Source organism: Anopheles nili, chromosome 3 (assembly GCF_943737925.1).
Source record: "Anopheles nili chromosome 3, idAnoNiliSN_F5_01, whole genome shotgun sequence".
Lineage (NCBI taxonomy): Eukaryota > Metazoa > Arthropoda > Insecta > Diptera > Culicidae > Anopheles > Anopheles nili.
Window position 1 is genome coordinate 50,632,325 of NC_071292.1, and position 25,639 is coordinate 50,657,963.

General features: G+C 48.0%; 1 protein-coding gene across 1 annotated transcript; it reads right to left on the minus strand.

The window, feature by feature from the left end:
* Positions 1-32: 32 nt before the first annotated feature.
* On the minus strand, positions 33-24,587 carry LOC128727526 (lachesin). The gene is made up of 2 exons (XM_053821444.1): positions 24,023-24,587; positions 33-1,928 (listed from the first exon to the last, which is right to left on the minus strand). Exons 1-2 carry the CDS (start codon positions 24,585-24,587, stop codon positions 1,363-1,365), a joined length of 1,131 nt encoding a protein of 376 aa, XP_053677419.1. The 3' UTR covers positions 33-1,362.
* Positions 24,588-25,639: the final 1,052 nt, after the last annotated feature.

A 25,639-nucleotide genomic window follows, 5' to 3' on the forward strand; every position in this document is an offset into this window, starting at 1 on the left:
TTTTATTATTAAAATCTAACTTAAATCGGCTTTATTTGTTTGTCGTTTTCTGTATGTATTCACACACTATTTTCTCGCGCCTATCCTGCTCATTAACTCTTTTGCATTTCACTTTTGAACGGTTCTCGTTCACTTGAAAGGTATTATTCGAAACTGAAGAAAATCAATTGAACTGCTGCTACACTTGCTCCGAAATAAACGCAAAGCGAAACTAAACAAATTGCTTAAGCGTATGTATTTTAGCGCTTCGCTCCTCACTCACGCGCAATTTTGAGGCAGTTTGCCGCATTTTAGCTTCTTTACTAGCATACACTGTAACCCTATCGATACGTATTGCTTATTTACGAAAAACACGCTAGAAAATGTTTGTATAGCACTATCGTTTAGCTAGTGGGCAATATGTTTCAGTAGAAAAAAGGACTTTTCCTTGAAAAAATCTCCAAATTGGCTGCGTACCACCCACTCGTAACATCTTCTGAGAGTGCCGCGCGTCATTTACATGAGATAAAAGCGAAACTGCACCTATTGCGTTTGTTGCAAAGGGGCTACACACTATTCCTTCTATCGCCGCCACAAGCTATGGACTATTCTATTTCCTCGCGCTTTTGCATGAAAAGCACTGCAAGCCCTTAAGGGGCTAATCCGAGGAAACTCGAACATATTTCCTTCCTACGTACAAGAGCTATCATTTTCACAGATACCTTGGAGGGAATCAATTGTTTGCCTTTATGTTAACCGTTTCGCTACGTTTACTGATTCTAGTAATTTGTGCTCGAAAGCACGGAAATTTTTTTCGATGAGTGTCTCATACACTTCAGGGTTTTTTATTCTCACTGATTCCAAATACACTCTGGTCTACACACACGATTGTCAGGATTTCATCCTTTGTCGTCAACGCAAGGAAAAAGATTAAAATTTCAGAGGTCAGAGGTCAGAACTAAGCCTACATTGCCTACTCCTTTTTTTGTAGTGTATTAATCGATATGTGTATGTAACTGTATCTGAGAGGATCGAGTCGAAGCACATATCTTCCGTCGCCACGATAGCTTTCTGTCGCACTGTCTGCCTATTGTAAAGATTGGTCACTTTCGTAATACATATATATTCCGCTGCTCTTTAGAAACTGTATGGTTATTTCAAATTATGGATTCTTTCTGATTGCCTGAGCGATCGACCTGAGATTCGGATATGCTAGCTCTGTATATCAAACATCGATTCATTAAGGTCATTCTACAGCGATCGATCTTCCTTCGGTTGTGATTCTTTGACGGTTTGGTTCGACTTGAGCCTGAGGTGAACGTTACGTTGGAATGCGTTGTTGGGTTGGTGTTGTCCTGCCTGCGATCGTACTCCGGTACGCTCTTACGCCCGTTTCACGTACTGCGCGATCACAATCATCGTCAGTATAGTAGCCACCGCCATCAGGACACTCGAAACGGACAGTGCGCTTGCACCGCCACCATAACGTGCCTGCCCACATGCCGGCGGGCACACGGGAATGACGGACTCGGTGAACTCCACACGTCCTTCAGCATCGCCCAGCTTGTTCGTCGCCTGGCAGATATACTCCCCGTACTGGCGCTTCTCAGCGGTGACAACACGCAGTGTCGAGTCGGTGAATTCGTCAGCCGTCGAGAACTGAGACAGTGTGTAGTGCTGGTTGCTGGATAGCTGGACGCTGTCCTTCAACCAGCGAATGGCCGGTGGCGGGTACGCCTCAATGTGGCACTCAAGATCCATGTCGTACTGGAGCGCCTGTTCGACACGTGGTCTCGGTACGGTCACAACCGGTGCGAACTCCACCTCCAGGTTGACGTTACGCCGATCGCCTCGGCTGACTCCGTTATCAGCCACACAGTAGTACGTGCCACGATCCTGCTTTTGCACCGAGTGGATGTTAAGCACGTTGCCCGAAAAAGTGGCACCACCTTTACAGAGAAAAGAAAGCATAACAATTCATTAAAACTATGGCACCAAAATAACGATGGCACTTTGAGCGGGTTGAAAAGGGACACAAATAAAACATGAAAAATTTAATTAATTTACTGCAACAGTTTGTTTAATGCCACAACGGGCTCCGTACACCATCGCCCCCATGCCAAAGCTCCTTTTCGGACCCTATCCCGCTTCCGAGGCACTTTGGACATAGAAGAAAAATGGCTTCCGGTCGGGAAGATGCGAACGCGCTTGGGGTATTTCATATTAACGCCACCACACGCCACCAGCAATCTGTTGTGTGTGTCGGTTCGAGACCGTGTTTATCGTTCGCGCTTTGTTGGTCACATTGCGTTGCTGAATAGGACCCCAAGCCGAACATTAAAAAAAAAACATACATAATAAAAAGTAGCCCCGACCTCAAGCGCTAGGCTTGTCGCGAGTCAGTGAACACCGGTGCACCGATAATTTGCCGCCGCGTCCTCATGGATCTGTCCAAAAAAAGGGGACGCGCGCACATGATTATGAATAGGAAATTAGTGTCGAGGAAATGATATGAAACATGGCGACTCTGCCGGGTGGCAGGCACGCAACGCTAGCGTCCCACGTGGTTAGTTACGCGCTGCAGCACGTGGACAAACCCCGGTAAAGAGCTGAAGCCTCATCCGATTGCCCCGCGTGTTGCTTGCGTTGCAGACTTTCTTGAATTTCTTCTGCGCCGCTAATGCACTAACGGTTTCAATTCCACACCCCAAAACGAGCAGAAGAATTGACGTTATTTGTCAGCGTCACCATGCCCCCGTTCGACCACTCCCACGCTCAGCAAGGACGTTCTCGAATGTCCAACACGCCAGGACACACATTCATCGCTCGCGTATTTATGCGTTTTTTTTTCATGTTTTTATTTTTTCGTTTCCGCGCGAGTGGAGATGTCACAGGGTTCAACAGGGTGGAACGGATATATTTGTTTCGTCCTTGCATACTCACCTGGAGCAAGCATGACATAGGAGATTTGTTAAGCGTCAGGATAAGGGACCTATCCCTAGAAACGGACACCGAAACCCGCATGATGGATGATCATGTCATCTGATGCATTTTTGGTGGCGATACTGTACGATTGCCGATAGGAATACGAGAAGTATCCATTCCTACCATGAGCGAGTAATATCATGAAAAGGTTCACTGCTCTGGTTATGTTGATTCAGTCAACGGTTTTCGACTGTACATCGCTCTTTCGTGTGCTTGAAAACTCGATATAAAATTCGTTTAAACGCCTCTCGAGCATAGCATACACATTATGCAGCCCTCTTGCAGATATATTCGTAAACAGTTTTCTTTATACATGATCGTAAACGCACTGTCAAGTGTCAAGTGTGACGCACTTGAACCGGAAACACTATCTAAATCCACAGAACGCGTTGCTCAATAGTTGCCTTTCATTTATTTCGTTTGAAGTTGCTCAGTTTTGAGAACTCTGAAGCCTGCGATAAAAAGAATATAAATTGTATAATGCTTAGAAATTGATAGCATGACGTTAAACAGACTCCCCCTTCTTACACTTCTAGTACAATGATTCGTTTGTTAAACAGAACGCAATCATGATAGTTTTTAATACATAGTTAGCAACAGTGATGTAACTGGTGACTACTTGACTGCGTGGGTACTGCGGTCACAGCATCGCATACACTATGTGTCGAGAATTAAAAACATACCCGCAAGTTTGAAAAATCTGTAGGATAAAAAATGTCTAATTAAAACCGTTTGTCGTTTTCCCCAGAATGTATATCAGATGGCAGTACGCAAATACTTCCCATTCTTTGTCAAAATATCCGTCGTATCCAGACGATGTTTGAGCTCACGTTTTCTTCGCGCATGTCAAAATCGTATACCACCGCCAGCTGACAGGCGTTAGTTTGCAGACATTGCCTAAAGACGGCCTCAAATGCACACCCACCCAGATCAATTATACGCAGCGGAATACATAGATTTCAGATCCACTACGAGATAGAGAAACAAAACGGGCCATCGGAGTCGGTTCAAGAACACTTCACCAAGCACAGTTCCTGAATTTCAATGAGCCACGGGGCCTATTACCCAACAATCCGACACCAATAATGGCGCAAGCGTCGGATTAGGCGTGAAACACGACGACACCACAGGCTGCTCTGCCGGGTTTGAACACCGGCGACCCAGAAGGGCACGTTTGGTTTGGGCGTCACCAGGAGAAATTAATCCTCACACGCCGAGTTTTGAAGTGCGCTTTTACTCGTGTCACCTTCCAGCACCGGGTGGGTCCTTTCTCGAGTACTGCCGCAATTGAACCGACAAGGGAGTAGGAAGACCTGTAACCGTCCGTTTGGTTTTGAAATTGTCACCCATAAAAACCAAGGGCACCGGGCTTCGCACCCCGGTGGTGTTCGGTGAGGCAAATTACATTATCTCGATGCGTCCAAAAGCGACCCCCGGTAGGGTGGCATTGTGAGTCTCAAAATTGTCACCGACGCCTTTGCGTGCCTGCGGTATGAATCGTACGTTTCCCGTTTGTTTTATGTTGCCGTTGCGCCCTTCGATTGCATCATCAAAATTGCCTCAACCGACCGCGGGTTCCCGGGAGGGAGGACCAAAAAGCGATAAACTTAAACGCACGATCCGACACCGAACGCACCGTGCATCGTTTGGCACCTACGGGACAATACAAATGATCCTGATACCGGTCCCAGAGCTTACGGTCCCTTTACCGCCGGAAGCGCATGTCCCTCTCTTCCGTGAGAATCCTTGAATGGGCTTGGGGTGCGCGTTAATCCACTTATCTTAAGGACTCACAAAGCGCACACGTTTTTGGCTCACCTTGGGTGCGTTTTTTGACAACTGTCAAATCGGTAGCCTGTGAACGGACACCAAGCTAACGGATTTTTTTTCTCTCCAAAGTCCAAGGAAGCGAACGCGGAATAATTGCTCAAAATAAAAACGCCATTACGGTGATCACTTGACAAATGGTCAGAAGCAGGACGTTTTCGCAAAAAGCAAGAAACTCTATTTGCGTTTGAATAAAGTTCGAGAAAATCAAACCATGCAGCTGCACATACGCGTAGGATTTGATACGTATATCCTGGAGGTGAAACATTTCACCACCATAGATCATGTGAAGGTGCTGTTGGCGATAAGGATCTCTATCACGCCCGATGCCACTTACCAGCTGTGCGTATCATGCTGTGGAAAAATGATCCGTGACGATGAAATCGTAGGGAACTTAGAGTCGTACAATGTGGACATCACGGTGCACCTGCCTGGCGGTAAGGTGCACGGTTCGCTTGCCCGAGCCGGCAAGGTCCGAAGCCAAACGGTGAAGGTGGAGAAAAAGGAGAAACACAAGCCCAAAACTGGCCGGGCTAAGCGTCGCCAACAATTTAACAGACGATTTGCACAGTCGGCTGCGGCTGGTGGCCACCAACGCCCCCAAGGACCCAACTCCCAGCGTGGTAAATGAGGAGTATGAGCCGACGTGGTTAAAGCGGCGCAGAACGATGACGGTGACTCTTTACTGCAAATGTATCTTTGTGAGACAATAAAAGCGTAAAACCGTTCTTCGATTGAAACTAGAAACCCCGCCAGAAAGTTGTTCTTTGGATCTCCAGAATGAGAAAGCAGGAAATTTGTACTGGTTGCGAATATGAGCCAAAGGTAGCCTAGCTGTACTTCATTATCTACCCTAGACATGCGTGCTCACCTCTAGCACTGGAAGCAGGAGATAGTCCCCAGAAGCTACCAGGCGGGCGTGCCAGTTTTACTTGTGCAAACTATCAGGTCATAGTGTCTAAGAGCTAGCACACAATGGGCACCACTCGATTGTGCTTGATTTTCGATGCGTAAATCCAACGGCAGCTGCTCGAGCGGAAGGGCCTCGAGAATTATCACGCCCGGGTGGTGTGGTGTGCTTCGGGACAGTCCTTTGGATTCTCCGTGTTGTGCCAACAGCAGACGATGGAGACGACGGGACGATAAGCCGATTCTGCAGTCGTGCATTAATACGCGTTCGTGCCGGATGAGCATCATCAGTTTGGGTTGCAGAGCGTGGAACACCCGGTCGGTGGGAAAGGATACGATCTGTTTTTTTTTGGATCGGTTCCGCATGGCAGTTACGCAGCTTGAACAGAGCTTTGTGCCTGGTGAGGGCTTTAATCCACTTATAACGCTACCATCCCACTAGCCGGCACAATTGGCACTATCATTCGTGCTTTTCAGAGCGAAACAAGGACACTAGGAGCTCATCGATGCATCTGTATTGTACCTTTCTTCCTTTTTTTAGGGTTCGATCAACTCGATTCAGGATAGGAGGAGAAGAAACGCGAGCGAATGGAATAATTACACTTCATGGAAAAACACCCAACAAAAAGTTGGCCAACATTTTTTCGCCAGACCAGCATTTGCCAAATTTGAGGGAGGATATTCAAGCCTATCTGGGTATCAAATCAGCAAGCTGCCAAATTTTGCGTCATTGGCGACCAACGGAATAGAAATAATTATAGGTTTCGATGATGTAATTAATGATCAAGCATATGGCAACAGCTGCACGGTAAGGTGTGATATACTCGCACTCTGTTCCTTTTTTTTCATGGAAAGCCGTAGTTAATGGTTGATGGTAAGCGAATTGTATTCGTATATTAGATATTAGAGGAATTGGTGTTCCCCCATCAAACGGAAAAAGCATTTCATTAATTTATTTCTAGAGTCGCCAAAACTACTAGCGAAGGTGGCCGAGGGAGATTCTAGCAGAAAAGCAAATCCACATAAATCTTGTTAAATCTCAGCATGTGCAGCCTAATTTATAGCCCCATTGTCCATCGGCTGTCTGCAGCAAATAATGGACTAAACGAGGGCGCCAACCGAAAGGTATCCCTTATAAACCCAACCGACACCCGGTTCGATGGTCTCTCCCTCTCTCCAACGCAAGTTCTCATTAGCACGGTTTTTCACGATCCCGTGCCAGCCACACCGAAACCCACCGATGAAAAAGCCAGCTAATTGTTTAAAAATTACTACACAAAATTTTGTCAACCAACTGTTACCATTCGACGCCACGCGCTCGGTGATCCACTTTACGGACAGAACTGCAGCAATGCACTTCAGTTGCGCTTGGATGCGTTCGGTGGCAGCTGGCAGGTTGCTGCTTGTGTCAGGAAATGGAAACCTAGATACGGTTGCTAGCAATAGTGCAATGGGCCGCGTGTCGGGGGCGTTTTTAGGTTGCTCGGGTTGCCGTGGCCGTAGTAAAGCCGGAAGTGCGTTGCTTGGCAACGGATGCGCGTGGCAGGCGCTGAGCAGCGTGATATTAAAATCAGATTGGCGACATTTGCATGCAAACGAAAGTAGCGAACGAACCATGCGGATGGGCGTATTTTTTAATGGGAAATTCGTGGTACGATGTGCCCTGAAATTGGTGTATTATTTGCTACATTTTCCCCTGCTTGAATCGTTTTGTAAGCTATATGAGCTTGGTTCATGGTTCATTCATATTCATTTTCCAATTCTACACCCAAAACGCGCTTCCCTTGGGTTTTATAAATACACAAAATGTAAAATGTCTCCTAAAGGCTCGGCCCGGAAGCAAAAGGACACCCGGCGACGGTTCAATTTTCATCAACCCCGCAAAAAAACTACTACCATACCAAAAAGAACCTCACACTTTCCTGATTGATAAGCTAATGGCAACATGCATGCCGGAAGCCACACCCTCATCCCTTGCGATCGAGCTAATGCCGTTTACCGGAAGTGCGGGACTAAGCGCTTCGGGAATGGTTCGTTTCGCCGCAAGGATGGCCGGTTGCAAAGGATTGGGCCCCCGAAAGGACTCGATTCGGTCGTGCAACCCTCGCACAATTTTTTTGTTTACCCCATATCGAATATGCGAAAGGACATCCGGCGAGACCCTTTCACTTTCCGCTGGGACAAGAGAGAGGAGATATGCCTGGAATGTGCCACAACACACAGAGGAACATAACCTCAACCAGAGGGCAAGGACAAGGCCCCTTGACAACGGTGGCGCGGGATTGTCAATTTTAACGACCTTTAACCGGTGACGTGTGCTACCCGAACTATAACCGTCGATGGTGTTTGAAAGGAAAAACACAAACTTTGGCTTCGTGTGTCATTGAAATCGCATTTGTCCCAGGATTGTGTCGGTCCTTTTGGGCTGTGTGTGTGTGTGCGCTCATAAATTAGGCCCGCCTGACAGGTCGTATCCCTGCCGGTTGTCGGGAGGTTTTAATGGGAAAAGCCATTTTTCGACGCGCCCGCCGGCGTTTCTTTCGATTTCGAGAGCACGGATAGCTTTTCCTACCTCCAACCAACGATGGAATGAGAAGCGCTTTGGGCGATTTTTCGCGCCTTCTCGTCGTACGGTGGACACCGGCATCCAAAAACTCGAAACAAACCGCCACCAGCATATGTCGCGAAAGGTTACCGGCCGGTTTTCAACGCACCCAAGGTGCCATCGATAAAGAACGAAACAAAGCGAAAAACAAAACCGAATACACACATTCGGAAGGCACAGTGTCAACATTGGCACGCCCGGGTGTGTCTCCTGGTTGGCCAGCATTCACCGGCTCGGATACAGGATATACGGGTCCGCCTGGGAAGCGTTTGATGGAAATCCAAATGGAAAACGAATGCAGATGTTTGCCAGAAAGCGAATGGGCGAAGGACGGGCTGCTGGATTGCATTACGCAGCGTTCGTTGTGTAAACGATCGACCGGCGGCATCGAATTTCCCCATCCCCACACGGTGTTTCTCGAGAGGACAACGGATCGGTAACGGATTGTGCAACGGAAAAGGCATGAATTTTCTTGCGCTTATTTTATACCTTTGTGCTATGATATGTTTTACATTACCGATACCGTGCCCGTAGCAGAAATCTACGCCAAAAAGACAAAACAAGTGGCGCCACACGCTCAACATGACATAAAAATATAAATTATAAACCCGCGCTCAATCCTACCTTCGGGGTTCCACTTTTTTTTTATGCTTCAAACGCACACTTTTCCCCCGCACTTAGAAAACCCTACTTCCCTGACAAAGAAGGGAAACGAAATCAGACACGAGCGCTGTCTCTCTCTCTCTCTCTCTCTCTCTCTCTCTCTCTCTCTCGCCGTAGAGCAGGACGAAACAGGACGCCACACGCAAATGGAAGCGAAAGGGATAAACGCCGCCAGCGCGATAGACGCTTTTATTTGCAGTCCGTCAGGCGACGGCAGCAGGTGCAGTATTTGTCATGTTTGCCGCCGGTTTCGGTTTCAAAATGCAGCCGCGAGAGACAGAGGGGGCAAATAAAGCAAACATATTTCCTTCTGCGTTCGTTCACCAGCTGGCGCGCGAAAAAAGGGACTCGTGCGTGGCAGGGAAAAACACTCCTCTTTTTCCACCCACACCGAATTGTTCGTTACTCGTTGCGAGACACGAAATGGAACCTAGCGGGCAGTGCAATTTTCAACTGACCCGCCGCCGTTCGTCATCCCATATCCGCAGCTGCTGCTTGTCCCATGATTGGGAACCTCCCCGTCATATTGCCACCACGCGATGCCTGGTGGAGCAATGAAAATTTAATTAATTACAATTATCAAACCGGGCTGGCGACTGGGGCAGGATGCGATTCGCGTTTTATCGTGGCCAGAATTCAATTAATCGACGGGTAGTGAATGTGATAATGCGTCTATCGCAATCGAGAGATCTGGCGAGGAATTTCACTTTTTTTCTCAACGACATATACATTGCATTTTCCCACCTCCTGGTGGATGGAAAAATTCCATTTTTTGTCTTATTTAGAAAGCATTCGAAGTATTCTACGCTCGTTGACTTCATGGCCTCCTGAGAGTGAGCTTCCGTGGAATGTTCTCGCACCAGACAGCCGAATGTCAAACTGCTGCCGGAGAAAGGGACTAGGAAAAATTGACAAATAATTTCCACAGCCCAACAGGCGAGTTCAGACCCAGACGGAAGATTGCAGACGCCCGATATCGAAGAACCGTTTGGAAAGCGTTAATTACAGTGATAGTGCATAAAAACTAATTCGCCGGCAATGTCGACCATTCGCCGAGGGGATGTTAAATAATATCCCCTCCACAGCGGCTGTGGTACAACTCATAATGACTACGTACGTTCAGGCGAATGATTTATTCATCGTCCGCGTGTGGGTCAATGATTCATGCAATGATGTAGTTAATTTTTTTTTTTTGCGAGAGTTCCAGGAAAAGATTTCATCGATCGATGAGAACACGAACGTCGTCGTTTGCGTGTGTGTTTTTTTTTGTTTATTTCACCCACTGACGCAAAGATATTGATTACGTTAAAAGCCACCACGAGGACGAAGGAAAATTCGGCAAAACTAGCACGTTCCACCTAACCTGACCTTCGGTTTGGCCGGTTTCGAAATAATGCGCAAAATTTATGACCCTGTCTATTAGTGTTTTATTAATCCCGACAGTCGTTTAAAAATATTGCCCTAACCTTGCGCGTCCTTCACGCTCCCCCTCCTGGGACACGACCGTACCGCGATCGCTTAGCAAAATGAATCAAAGTGAAAACAGTAATTCACTTATCGCTCGAGTGGCCGCCCGATTAGCCCGCACAAGGTTTAATCTCGTTCGAATGCGCTCGTAAAACGGCAACCTTTTCTCGTAGGGTAGCGGCATTGTGCCCTAAGGACGTTGCATCCAACAAAACGCCCGATTCCCGGTTGCACCACCAACGACCGAATCCCGGAAATTTTCTTCATTTCCCCCCCGGGGAATGGTCCCGTTTTTCCGGCGACAAAGGGACAACACGCTGCTCGTCACGCGCCTGGGGGCGCATCTAAAAACTCCCATTCCCCGTGGCAAAGACAAAGTCCCGGCGGCGATAATTGATTTATCATTGCGTGTGGCCGCTTCACCAGTGGCTGGATTAGTTACGAATCCTACGATCCTGGGGTGTGGGTGCACACTCGTACGCCCTCTGGTGTGGCGTATTTATTCCCCTCGGGCAAACGAACAACTAATTAAGCAAAAGTTTTTTTTTAATCAGCCTGAAACCCTCCGATCGAGCGCATCGCACGGTTCCCTTTTTGCTTGACTATCAAATTATCCACCTGGCGAAGGATGCGAACGCACTGCTCGTTGTTCGTCCTTGTTCGTTATCACACCGCGCACGCACACGCACATGCCACCCATTCTGAGGTAGGAAAAATTGTTTAACAACTTTACACGCCCCGCTTGCCGCTAATTAGAAACTATCTAAATAGTTCGGAAATGGGGTTTTGACACCGAACGTACATTTAAGTCACCCTTTTTGCCGCGAGCATTGTTTGCCCTCCCCGGAAACAGGGCGTGGAACTCACCCCCAAGGGGAAAGGGGGGGGGGGGGGGAGCGAGTCAGACCAAGGGAACAGGTTGGATAAATTTTTTCGTCGGTAAGGTAAAATGGTAAAATTTGTCGATGAAAATTATCATTTTCCACGACACACTAGGTGACGGGACGATGGGTGGCAAAGAAGACCAAGAGGAAAAGGGGGAAAAACGGTCTGTGCGTGTCTAGGGTTCACTTGAGCATGAAATATATCCTTCCACGCATTCGAACCCCGTCGGAAGACCATCCGTCAACCTGGCGGAGTCGTCCGGTCCTTCCCGACTTACGTGCAACGCCACAAAGTCCGGCTCGCTAGGGGAAACCGAAGTTTTCCTGCAGGAAACAAATAGAACCCACCAAAAAAGTAAAGAACTAAAACCGCACTTAGTTACGCGTCTGCGTGTAATCGTAAAGTAAAAGCGTGTCTAGTCCGGATGTCGCCATGCCCCTGGACGAACGGCAAAAAAAAACCTCTGACGCCGCGACTGATGACGGCGACGCCCGTCAGTCATTTGCCATCATTATGTTCCTTACAGGGTTTTTCCAGGATCGTCAGGATCCATCGCTTTACCACCGTGGCCAGGTAGACACCCGGGAGCATGACGACGACGAATCGTGGAAGGATTTACCCCGTGAGCGCGCTCCTTCAATCAAGTTTTTGTTAGTTTATTGCCACTTTCTTCGAGGTTTCAGTCGAGGTAGCGCTTACGACTACTCGTCCTGGTGGATTGTGCAGAGAGAAGTGAAAAAGGGCACAGGTTCGTTTGCACGAACCATACAAATCCCGTCGGTCTGTGTGCTCGAATCGTATTGATCCTTGCTTGTGCACAAGTCCACCGAGTCCTCGAGACCCGTGGATGTCGTAAAAGGGTAACAAAAAAAAACGTCCCCAAAAATGATAATAAACGTTTTGAACGATTGCAACAAAATATGTTGATCTATGCGCGTGGGCTGCCGGGCCACCGGGAACCGGCGAAGGGACGAAATTTATACACATCCCCGTTCAAAATCCATAAACTTTCCACCCCGACGACGGTCACGGTCAGGGCTGTTACTGTGGGGTTTTGGTTTTTCCAAGACCCCGGGGAGGGTTTGGTTTTTTTTGCTCCATGCCACATACATTTTTGTGACCATAAAACGATTACACACAACATAAAGCAGCACACTTAAATGAAATGCATTTGATTGGTTCGTGTTTTCGGAGAGAGGGAAAAAAGAGAACAGACAAAAGGATACATTAAACGGACAGTAAAAGTATCGCAGTCAAAATATGTGCATACAAAAAAAATGCTCCTTTCGTCCTTCCTGCACACGAACGCGCGAATGTTGGAGTGAGACATGTCCGAAAAGGGCGGTGTATAAATTCGCTTCTGACCCCTGCACCCGGAGGCGGTGGTTTTGGTCTAACGATGTTTATAGCTGCAATTGACAGTGACGCCAGGACGACGAATGCGGTTTCAGGACGCTTAATTCACCTGGTCCCCGGGACCCGGGGAAATATGGGAAGCTATTTCGGGAGTGGGAGATATTTTTTTTTGGCCTCTTCCGGTGCCCGTTACTAGGGAGTGAAAAATGGACAAACCATGCTCGGATGGCAAAAAGGAGCAAAAATGCAACCCATAAAGACTGATTGGAAACTTCCCCCCGGCCAGAGTGCATCGTCCAATTAACTGGCTATTGTGCATAGCACGTTCCCTCCTATTGCGGTGTGGAAAGAGATCGAGATCTTCATCTCATGGTGGGACAAAAAACCGAACCGATGTTGGTGCATTGATGCAGATGGCCTAATGATTCTCGCCACAGTGATGCGTGCACGGGTTTGCTTGCTTTGTAAATAGTATCACCGGTAAAAAATAAGGGCATTCTGTGCTTTCTATTTCACCGTTACAACACCCAAAACCCAACATCCTGAGCTTGGCCGATGCAATGTCCCAACGTGCAATAGGAAAAAAAGGAACCCGACAAAGTAAACATTTTCCCGCAATCGGAACTAGTAATTGTGCCGTTCGAGAACGGAATAGATAAGCAAAGTAAGCAGTCGAAAAGGGCATCATACACATCTAGACAAACAAAAGTACGCTTCACGTCCGGCAAATGCATGCGGGACACATACACACCTGGAGGAAGTGGTCGAAACGATGGAATCTGAATTTGATGAAGGATAGCATTTTTCAGTGCGTTTAAACGCATCAAAAAAAATACTGCAGCGCAAAGATCAACCGGCATTTTTTCAAAGCATTTTACGTTCGTTTATGGAAGAGGGCCGAGGGATCCTAAAATAATATTTGTACAGTTCCAAACCCCGAAAAGGTTCCCTATCGATCACGCTGCGGTCGGTTTGCCATCGATGAGTTAGAGCTGTAAAGTGATAGGTATTTCGGGCGAGCTTAGCTTTCCGTTCATGGGTGCATTTTCCCTCCATGTGTTTGAAACGGAAAAGCCAACCATGCTCGCTACCCATTATTGGCATCAAACTTTTGCGCGTGTTGTCGCCATGTTTTCATAATTATTGCAAAATTTATGAGCCAACTGTATTAAACAAATCAGAACGAGGGCGCTCTTTACGGTTTGAGCCCTTTTTTCGCATCGCACCGACAAGATCACCCTTTCGGGGACATAAACGCAAAGGATGGCAAATCTATGCCTGTGTCGAGTGGTTTATTGCATGCAGTTGCAACAGAAGAAAATAAAACCACACACGCACACACAAAAAATAGAAGCCAACTTAATAGAAGTCCTCGTTGGGCATAAGCGAAGGGAACATTGAAAAATCTCGAGCCCTCTTTTTTTCTACATGAGGGGATTTTATTGTATGAACAATCAAAGCAGAAAGTACCCTCAGCGGTGCTTCGTACAAATCATTTCTCAATTCTTCTACCTCTATGTCTAGAGCATACTCGCGCGTGGTCGATGATACGGCACAATATGCTGCGACGGATGGATGAGAGAAAGACGAAAAAAATCCCCATCACCTCGACGCCGAACAACGCAACTCTCTAACTTGTTATTAATTGTTATGAATAGCTAATTTTCCGCGCCACCGGAAGTCGTCGAATAACGGATTGGATGCGGCAACAGCAGCCATACGAATCCACAGCCACGCAAGAGCGTCCTGTTCGTAATTTTCCCGCACGAGGAAGGGAATAAAACAAACCAATCTCCTCCTGGCAGACGATCATCGAAGGGACGCTTGTTTTTTTTTGGTTGGTCCGACGAGTTGTAAAATCCAGTCCCAAAACGTGAGCTCCCTGTGATCGCCCTTCACTCGTTTTATGGACGATGTCCGAGAAGCGTGCAATGCAGCCGTAAAACCATTCTGATAAGCCAATAAAAATTATATTATACACACCCAGCACCCGCAGTAGGCGAGACATCAGATCGCCACCGTTGAAACGTTTACACTTCCGGTTCGGTGGGTCAAACTCGAATGCGAGCCGAGATTGAATCTTTAATGATCGAATGCGATCCGGAGAGAAAAAAAGCTCAAACAGTACAATGACTTTCCACCAGCGTTAGCAACCCTATGGTTAAGGGTGCGAAAAGGAAAATCTCGCTGGGACACCGCCGCGATGAACTACAAAGAGATTTTCGTGCATCTTCCCTTGGGCGATGATTTCTTAAAGCCTTTTCGACGGTGCCGTTCACACCGTCGTTATCCCATTCCTTTTCCATCCATTGCCATATGGGGTTGGAAAACCACCCGAGGTGCTGTTCCGGCAGAAGGGGAGGATCCTTGCTGAGTACTTACAGCAATGGGAAGTATATTAGTTACACGATAATTGGCATTGAATCCAGATTGGGAATTAACACTCACACTCACACGAACCGTGCGCGGTGCCGGAAGGACACCCCACCTGGTTCCTTTCGTCAGTAGAGGTCCTGTCGGATCGGCTTGCAGCCTTTTTTTTGCCTCTGAGGTTAGAGGCTTTGAACAACCCTCCCGTACGTGCGACCGTTTGGACGCAATTATCTTCACATTCAATGTCAATCATTCGTAACGGATCTCGGCAGGGAATGCACTCGAGTTCGGAGGGGTCTCTCTTTCGAATCTGCGCGTCCCTCGATTGCGAAAAAGGGATGAAAAGGCCGGCTCTGAGGGCAGGACGATGTTCGGCAAATGGCGGCCGCTGCAAGCCGTGAGCGAATGGCGACGAATCCTCGGCCATTTCCGGTACCGGTACCGGGTGGGGTGGAGGGGTATTTGCATATCCGGGGACTGGGCAGGGATAAAATGGTCGATCGTTGAGCCTGGCACCGTTTGCAATGCATCAGGCTTTGTGTCATGATTATTTACCTTCACGCGCGCTCGTGTGCGTGCACATTTCGAGCAGTTTCAAACGAACTTTTAAATGTCTCAATTTACTTTCACTCTTCGTGCTCACGTTAGCTCACGATAAATAAATGTTATCGCTTCCATCAGAACGGCCAGTAGCGGTAGGTGGCAAACAATTGCCGTATAATATTCGGGGGCCTACGTTTGAGCGGTATAAATTTCCCTTAGCACCTCAAGGTGGGAACATAAATCAGATAAAATTACGTCTAATCCGGCAATAGACCGGATGGGGGTGCATTGCGCGGAATCCAAGCGCTTTTGTATGCAAAATTATGCTTTCGACGGGCGACCGTAGCTGGCGCTATTAGCATAAGTGGCCTCCAGCTTCAGGGTAGTGAGGTTCTCCATTTCGTGGCCCACATTTTCTCTTTTCCCGGAAAAACCCACGCAATTCGGTGCGCAGTGCAGCGAGATGGTACCGAAATGCACACCAGCGCACCTCTAGAAAGCTGCGCGGACGGTTGTATTGTTCGATAAGCTTCAAAGACAACGGCGTTTCCAGTAACTTTTCCGCCGGCACGTCTCGCGGTTTTCATCCGGTACGGTTACACGCCTAAAAGTTGAATTTTCCACCGCACTAATCGTTACTCGGCGGGTTCGCGCGCAAGCGGGAAGTGGAGTTCTATTTAATTTCGTAGGGCGATCAAGCTGACCCCGACAGACAGTCTTCTGCTGGGGCAGATCGAGTTGGGTGGCGGAAAAGCGACTAATTACTTTCCCGAAATTGGTTCGTTTACGCAGAAAAAGCAACGCGACACACCACGGGCTCTCCCAGTACGGATTGGGTTGAAAAGAGAAGCCTAAAAGCTACCCCAAAAAAACTCACCCAACCCCGAAATGATCGGAAAGTGACACATTTAGAGCGAACGATGGATGATGGGTGTCCATCCGGCGATTGGGGGACAGCAGGAAAAAAGAGGGCCATTGCAAATTGATTGTTGATCTTTCTGCTATTACACTGCCATCATCATCATCATCGAGCTTCTCCTCATCGTCCTCTTTCGTGCCGTTTCTATCGGAGTTTATTTTCTCGATCTATTAATGATCTTATTAATACCAACCGGTCGTGGGTTCGCGCCGTCATCTGGCTTCATAATGGTTGACTAAATAGTGGCTGGCCTCTGGCGCTGACCTGCTCACAGTAGTACGCGCTTCTTTGAGGGCGTCTCAGCTTCACTTTAATTCACCGCCGTTTTCGTCATTCGAGGCTCTCTCTGCTCGCCATCGAGCACATTCAAAATGCGCCACCAACGCGTTATCAAATCACCCCGATCGCGGGACGTTAACCACGACAAACGCATCACACTTGCTTGCTTCTTGGCGATCGACCTAACCTAACATTAGAGATCACTCCAAGAATCTCCGCGCCTCCAGAGTGACGTGAGTGTGCGCCTACGTGCGCGTGTTTGTGTGTGTGTGTCCCAAGACCGCGGGAGGAAGAAAAATGGCCACTTAATTGGTGCAATTATGCTACGGAACCCAAGGAACCTCACGATCGGGGTGTCGGTCTGGGCCCTCCAATGGTGGCCTGGTGTGTCTCACGAACTGCTGCTCTTTCGCTCTGTTCTTCTGATCGTCTGTTCTCATCCCTTATGTACGTGCGTGTGTGTGTGTGTATGGGGAGTTTTCTGACAGACTGGAAAGTCGGCGGAGGTTATCGTTACGCATCGTGAGTCAAACCAAGCGAGTAGGTGGGTTGGCTCTGCTAGAACTAGCCCCCTTTTCATCTTCCCAGAGCTCGTCTTGCCTGGGCCCTCTTGTATGACAAACAATTATGCACCACCTCCACTAGGCTCCCGATTACCTTCCCGTTCAACAAGCCAGCCTACGATCGAACACCAACCGATGGTCACGACTCGTGTGGTGCTTCAAAACCAACTCCCCGAGATTGAAGTCTTGTTACAACATTACTGCGCTTTGTTACCGCTTCTGACACCTCGCGGGGTGCGCTTTTTGGGGGGAGGTGACACTTCCAACACGCATTCGTGGCTTCTTCCGGCCATCACATGATGCGCGTGAGGCGCACATTACGGGCAATAAAATAAGGTTAAATTTACAAGATTTCTCCGCTCCGTGTAATGGGGAGCGATGTAACGAGCGACCCCATAAAACCTAGCGGGCGGTTGTAAATTCGAATTCGAAACCCCGCCCGAAATTGAGAGCAAAGTTGAGGTGACTTTTCCCGACATCGCGATCGGCCTATTGCACCGAATTTATATGGCCATCTCTCGGCGCAATAATTGGCACCGTATGAGCCATGTGGTAGGCGTAAAAAAAGATGCTAAGAAGACCTCTAGTGGGGGTGGGTGGGTTTTGGTAGGTGAATGGTGCTCGTCAGGCGTTGCAAACAATGCATACCCATTTCCTTTTTTTGCCATAGAAATTTGCCCGACCTCAACCCATCCATCAGGCGTGGCAAAAGCATAAATCCGTATGTACACACTCACATGGCCATTCGCTCTATCTCGCCCTTGCGACAATGGGCGAGAACAGGCGGTGGTTTTCCTTCCAGCATCGGGTGGTCTAGGGGCCAGGCCAAAGCCACGAAGCTGGCCAGAAAGAAGCGAGAATGAAAATCGAACGGGCTCGGGAGGGAATAACGTAACGGACGCGACCCGATCGGTTGGAAGTCATCGACCTACCATGAAGGGCTTTTCTCCGATGCAGTGTGATGGTGGTTGCCGATAGGCACCGTTTGAAGTGCATCTATCCAGCGCTGCAGCATGTCGAACTGCCGCATGATCGTGCTAGAATGATTCTCTATCACCGCTGATCGTCTGTGCCGATCGACGAGGGGCTTTTCCAACTGTTTTCCACACCGCGAATACCGCAAAAAAAAACCGGGAGGCTAATCGATTGAATTATAATCCACACTTCGATGCCGACCTACCGATTTCCCTCCCGGCTGGGTAATAAACGGGACCAGGGGGAACGGGCCAATTTCCGTCCGGCTGATCGCGATCATCAGTCCCCGGTCGAGCCCTCGACACGGTTATCATTGGCGAGCTGTTATACGGTGCTTCGGTGGATCTAATTTGCATCCGAGACCGGTGGAGCGGTAATTGTATGACGGTGAACCTTCACCACCGGCTGATGGTCGATCGAAAACCGTTAGGCTGATGTGGCATCGTGACGTGCGTGTCATTTGGCGTTCATCTGTACGATGTGGATGAAGGTTAAGGTCTGGTTTTTGGACCAAAAAAGAACGTTAGTGGCACAAGTGTACTAGGCGCAATTGCACGATCGTCACGCTTCAGGTGAACGGCCCAGGGAGGACTATTGAACTGTAAAATGTTCTCTAAAACCTACGCCAATGTTCACTCTACTCATATCAGTGTGAGCGAAGATACCGCGCGAGGTTGTTCGAAAAGCGCATCTTCGGGAAGAAGAACGACAAGAAAAGCGACGCCTAGAAGCAGAAGGAAACAAGGAGACAACTAATCAAAGCCAAAAGGAACGACAACCATTTCACTCCGTAATCATCGTCTAATGAGCCTCTCCTCCAGAAAATGAGGTGCTTTTATGTCAGCCTTTTTCCGTTAGGGAGCCGCGTACGTACACTAACGAATTTCCGATTTGCTCAGACGGCGGAGACCTCGGGGATGGGGAGAACTTCGCCGTAGAAGCGTTGAACGACTGCTGAAGGGTGGGCTTTCAAATTAACGTCTATTTATCTAACGCCCTCAACAGCGATCGTTGGGATCGACGACTTTCCAAGCAATCGTTCTTCCTTCAAGAATCGGAGGGTTAGGTTCTTAGGGAGTTCCAGACGCTCCTCCTGATTGCCTCTCTTAATCGACGTTATATGAGGTGGAATGGTTTGTAAAGATTTCTTCTTCTTATTCAGCGAATGGTAGGAGACGAATACACTCTCCAGTGTGTGGCGGATGAGATCATTAATCAACGGGGCTACACGCGAAATAAAGGAAGTACTGACAGTCCACACAGGGTACGCAGGGTGATGTGTCACCAGACAAAAACTATCCTGGTAAATAGCCCTAATATGCTGCTTCATGCCAGCAACATTCAACAGATACGATCAATACTCCCGAGTGATCATACGATCGATCAAAATGGAAGAACGACAGTCAACAAACGAGATTCAAGGCTCCATTACCGATCGTCGTGCTGGAACGCCTCAAAACTTGGACTCGTTTCGTTTATGCATCCCCCAGGAAGACTCCAGGGGTGTTTGGCGCGAAACAACATCACTAAAGGATGCACTTTTGTAAGCTCTACATGCACAAGAACTTTCTTCCACGCTGCTCCATTGTGCGACCAAACGTTGGGCGAACGCGCGCGCACATTTTTCGTAAAACCTGAATGAAGTAAAACCGGTTCTGCATGGCAGTGCACCAGTGTTGGGCGAGGGACGTGCCGTTCGTAGGGCTGACGAAGAGAACTAACACCAGAGCAAAAGCGGGAGCCCAAGGGAAGCGTGCACCAACACACCCAGGAAAATGGGGCGCGCGTGTGAAAATTCTACCATCGCATAGGAGAAGCGCTAGAGTTCTCATAGCGAAGCATAAGAAGCGACGCTTGTTCGCCATCGCCACAACATCAGCATTACGCGCATCTGCAGCTCCCTGTGTAAGCTGAACAAAGCCGTTTGGAATCAATAAGCTTCCCCCCTACTTCTGAAGGTGTACGGAACCGGACCTGGGGACAAAAGCAAAAAACCAGATTCGTTACACCATCTATGTAAGCGCGAGGACAAACGAGACTAGATCAGGAACACGCGGGACCAACCAGTTCCACTGACCGTTCAAGGAAGCCCGGTTTGGAGCCCAGAGGCCCTTGCTTGGGTGGAGAGAGAAAAAAAAAAACGGTGAAAGTTAGAATATTTATAAACATGCTATAAATGAACGCAGCCTCCGCGCAGGCGGGTCTGCGCTGAAGCCCTGAACCTAGCGCTCATTTCCATACAGGGGGTGCCCACCTCAAAAACCTTTATGCGGGCGTGGCGTGTTTGGCCGCTGCCACTTTGGCGTCGTGCTGCTACACATTTGTCCCGTGGTTTGCTGGTAATAAATAATATTTCCCATCCGCAGCAAGGAAGCCCGTCACCGTGTAGCGGATTTTCTGTTCTCCACCATCGGGTAGGGCGTAGTAAAATAGTGGAGCACGAGGTGGATTGCTTTTTACGGATTGTGGATTAGGGCGGAACGCTACCAAGGAGGCCTGGGTTTACGGTTGCTTTATGATGGGATGGTCCTTCTCGATCGTCGAGTGTCATAATGTTTTGTGGAAACGCGTGAAGAATGTGATGCATCGACAACGCGCATACGGTAGAAGTTTGTTGCCGTGGATCACAACAAATCGAAGCGTCGACGAAGGACCCAACAGAGCAGAGAGATAAAGAGAGGTGTTAATTTTTTCTCCAATCAGGAATATCACGCTGGTCGGTTCGTGGGGACGATTATTTTCTTTTTTTCTTCTCTCGATACAGCTGCACACTCGAGGATGTAAATTAATGAGCCCAAGCGCGGCATATTCGCTGTGGAAAGCGAGCACGACGATAACGGAGATCATAAATAGCAAACCTACTGGGAAATGGCCGGTTAGATTGGGTTCCTTGCCTGCAAGCTCGATCTAGAACCTGCTGGGTAGACATATTTTTCTCCATCAATTTTTAATTCACCCCACGATTTCTATAGCCCTTTACCAATATTTATGCAGCAATTGTGTTATTAAAATTAATTTCGAAAAAAAAAAACACTACAGCAGCAAACCTCATGGTCGATATTATCTGCAAGATAATTGCTTCAATACACTGCGGAAAATTCGGTGAATAAACCAACACAGAGGGTAACAAAATGGGGTACACTTTTCGATTTCATGCTTAGGAAAATTTAAAGTAGCCTTTTCAATACAACCCCCCTGGGGGTTTCCTTTGCAAAAAATCAACCGAAACACAACCCTCATCTGCATTTGCGTGCATGAGAACCGACACACCGGTGTCAGTGTGTTTGTTTTGTGTATATTATATCGAAGGCCCCACGAAAGTGTCCTGGTTTTGTGGCTCGGTTTTGCAAAATTCTCGCCACAAACGCGAATACGGCAAAATGTGTGCTACAGTTTCGCAAACCCAAAGAGCGCATAATTGCAAAAGAAAACAGCGGAACTAATGTATTCACAACCGACCACCTTAGGGGCAGAAAGAAATGGTTTGCCTTTCGGTACCACTCGTATCAACGAGCCTCTATAAGATAGAGTTGGAGTGATAAAAGGCGTTTAAAATTGACTGCTCCTACTGCTGGCGATTGATAGGAATGTATTGTGCCACCCATGCAACTCCTGTTGGCGTCCTCACAACCAGACAGCCGGAGTTAGGGTATGGCATCAACTGGAACGAATTCAATTAGAATTCCTACCGTAGTGTCTTGACACACCCTGGCATCCCGTCAAGAAAATGCTCTCCACCCTTGTCTGGCCGTGGGGAGGGTGGTGTTCGTTATCGTTGTAACATATCTTCTGAGGCAATAGCCAGTAACTTCAGCCGCCCGCACGTCAAGCCGCGAAATTCGCACAAGAATCCAATATAGCGCAGTTCTAGCGGGCACAATTCGTGCGGCACCGTGTGGATTTATCATTCGTCATGCTCGATGATGCTATCATGCCCTCGCGAGGAGCTATCATCTTCAATCCAATATGATTTAATTCGTACACTTGCGTTCTTGCGTTTGCGTGCTGCGCGACCAAGGCGCACGTTGGCGAGGTCGGTTTAGATCATATTCAAAACGCAAGTGCATCTGGAATGGGCGGTTTGTTTGGAGCCGTAAAAGTCTGCTCGGTTGAGTGAAAGTTCTTCTGATAATGCTGAATGGGCTTGTAGCAACAATAAAAACGCTCTAAAAACGCTACAGGTACGCTCACATGTGGGATAAGCGCGTGCCTTTCCAACAACGACCTTTTCAACATCCGGACGGGCAGAAAAAAAGGGCCTCCATTAGCACGTTTACAGTTGAGTTTCGCCCACTTCTAGGGCCTAATGATGTAGCGGCCGACGCGACGTGCCGGACACGATTGTTTGCATCAAATAAACAGCAACGAACTGCATACGACAAACTGCGATAAACACTTAACAAAAACGGGCTGCTTCACTAGGGGGTTTGCAGAATGTAGAACATAGGGATATTTTTTGCCAAAAAAAGATTAAAGCGAAAGCACAGCGCTAGAACTGCAATTAGCAACGAGTAGAGGGACATTTCCGTGAAGCCGTTGCAATGCAGTAATTGCATTTTAGTCTTTTCAAGTAGGCTATTGGTCAGTCAAAAAAGGAGAAAGAAAGAGCTTACACTTGATAACCGTTTGACCAAGTTGGTTTTTAAAGTCAATTTTGTTTTTCTGGTAAAGACAAAGTGTATCAGATACGATCTTCTTCATTCAGGCATTTTTTTTACTATCAGAGGATTTGCCTTGATCATGCTAACCTACACCAGGACAGCGTTTGCCGCCACTTGCCACTTGCACGGTTCTGAACAAACTTTTCTTTCCGCTGCTGCCGTTGTTTCGCAGCGTAATCGTTACGGAAAGAGGCAGAGAGATTAACCATCCGTCAATTGTGTATAATGGGCCGAGAGTCGCCAAGTGGAACCCCCAGTTGGACCCTTGGTCAGAAGAGCAGTCCAAGAAGCAACGAAATATGGCTACAATGAATGCGGCGGCCCGACGAGCTCATGCTTGAGCTGATTTTGGTGGGAAACTTACTAACGGACTATCAATCTAACGCCTGGACACAAGGACAGCGAAATGTGTGACCTGCGACCAACCGAATGGAGCGTTTTTCAGAGGATTCCACCGGTGCAAATTGCACTTCCGCTAGGTCGAAAAGAAAAACCACGTTCCCTTTCGAAACAAAGACGGAAATTGAGCTGACGCGCGTCATGGGAAAGTGTGTGCTTTAAAATAATCACACGTATTTTTTGTGTTTGGTAAAGTTAAAAGATCTTTTGTAAAAGGTACAGAATAAAGTTCTCGGCCACATGCAACTGTGTAAAATATATTTTCCACAGTTTTCTGCCAATAAATCAATTTCCACGAAACGTTATATTAAACGTTTGTCTGATTGCGAGCTGTAACATTATCTTCCAAGCTCTATTGTACCAAGAAATGTCATTATAAACACCTAAAGGGTGTTAAGATCATGCTACAACAGCGCAGCATTCGCGATCTACCGCTGTGTAAGTCACTCCAGCGATCTCCAACACAGACAAGCATTTTCCTATGCTCGTGAGCGATCGCGATGATCACGTTGCCATCGATTCGTAATCGTTAACAGTGACTCACTTAATATGGTGCACATTATTCCGATCTCATCGTTGCATTCCCATTGCCCGCCATGAGATAAAAGTGATGTTAAAAACAACGTTGACTCACCTGTCGGTAGGATGGCGTTGTTTTCGCGTCGCCAGGTAATCTGCGGCACTGGGAAACCTGATGCGTAGCACTCCATCTGGGCGGGTTTGCCCTCAGAGACGACCAACGATTGGGTGGAATTGTCGGAAATGATGGGAGGTCGGCGCACATTAAGCGTCACCTCGGCGGTGATTTTGTTCGTCACCGAAAGCACAACCTGACACTGGTAGATGCCGGCATCCGTCTCCTGAATGTCCTTGACCTGCAGCGTGTAGGTCGTGGAGGACAGATCGTAGCGCAGGGAGAAGCGTGAATCCTTCAGCACGAGCGAGCTGCCAGTCGAAAGGAACACCACATCCGAGCGATCGTTGGTCGTCTTGACCCAGTGCACCGAGTATTCGGATCCATATTGGACCGAGCAGGCCAGCTCAACCGTGCCACCGATATCCTTTATCTGTTCCTGCGTGATGTAGGAGATGGTTGGCGTACGCTGACCGCAGGCTGGACCGATCAGCGCCAACACGGCCACTCCCAGCAGCACCGCCGGTAGGTTGGTATTTAGCATGGCGTTTCTTGGCTTTCGCATTCCTTGTTAGGGCTTGCCGCAAAGGGGAGAACTAGTAGATCGATGGAATGGGCACTATACGCGGTGAGAAATGAGGCCAACTTCTGTTCGGCGTCTCACAATATGGACGAATGCGGGGGCAAGCGCGGGTGTACGATCAAGCCACGTGGAAAAATTGAATGTATTAAACAAACCTCCTAATTGAAGCTAAACCAGCGAGTTTCCCGTGTATTCGCCCGGTGAGGTTCTTTAAATTTCTTCACAAACGAACGCACTTGTCACTGGAAAACTGAGAATATCAAGTATTTTGGGAACGGCGTCGCGAAAGCTTAAGTCAACGGGAGCCACACGGAATACACCACACCCCAAAAGCGCGGAGATGACGACCACGACGACGTAACGGCAAACACAGGTATGAAGCGCGTTGCGGCGCTCGGACACATACACCTATTGAACACACGTACACTCTCTATCTCTCTCTTTCTCTCGCACTTGATCTCCTCTTGCCACGATCGTTTTGCGGCTGTATTAGTTGATCGTACGCACCGCGGAGCCTGATGCTGACGGCAACACGACCGGTCGAGGCAAGTTTTACGGATGGAATGGAATGAAAAGCCAGACCAGCGGTAACCGCGCATTCTCCGTACGCATAAGCATTGCGTGCGGGTCGCGATACGCCCCTATGAATGTGCGCTTGAAAGAGAGGGAACATGAGCAACATCTCAGAGTGATAGAGATGGTAGAAAGACCCAGCTAGGGTTGAGCAACTATCTAACGACGGTTGGAGCGATCAACATGTTGTTCATACTTTAAAAACATTATTATATTGAATTAGTATTTAAGGAGAAACTTTTATGTTTGTTAAAAAAAAGCTGTAGAATATGCAACGATCATTGCATGTTCTCGGATAGAGAAACCAATCTTACAACGAGCTGGAAATGTTCCTCTTCCCTGGTCTAGCATAGCGTATTGTTTGAATTTGGTTGCTAAGGTGATCGTGAAGGTGTGTTGCATCTTCAGGTGCATATGCAAGCGAATAGAAGAAAATTCGTTGTCGGATTACGTTTTCAAGC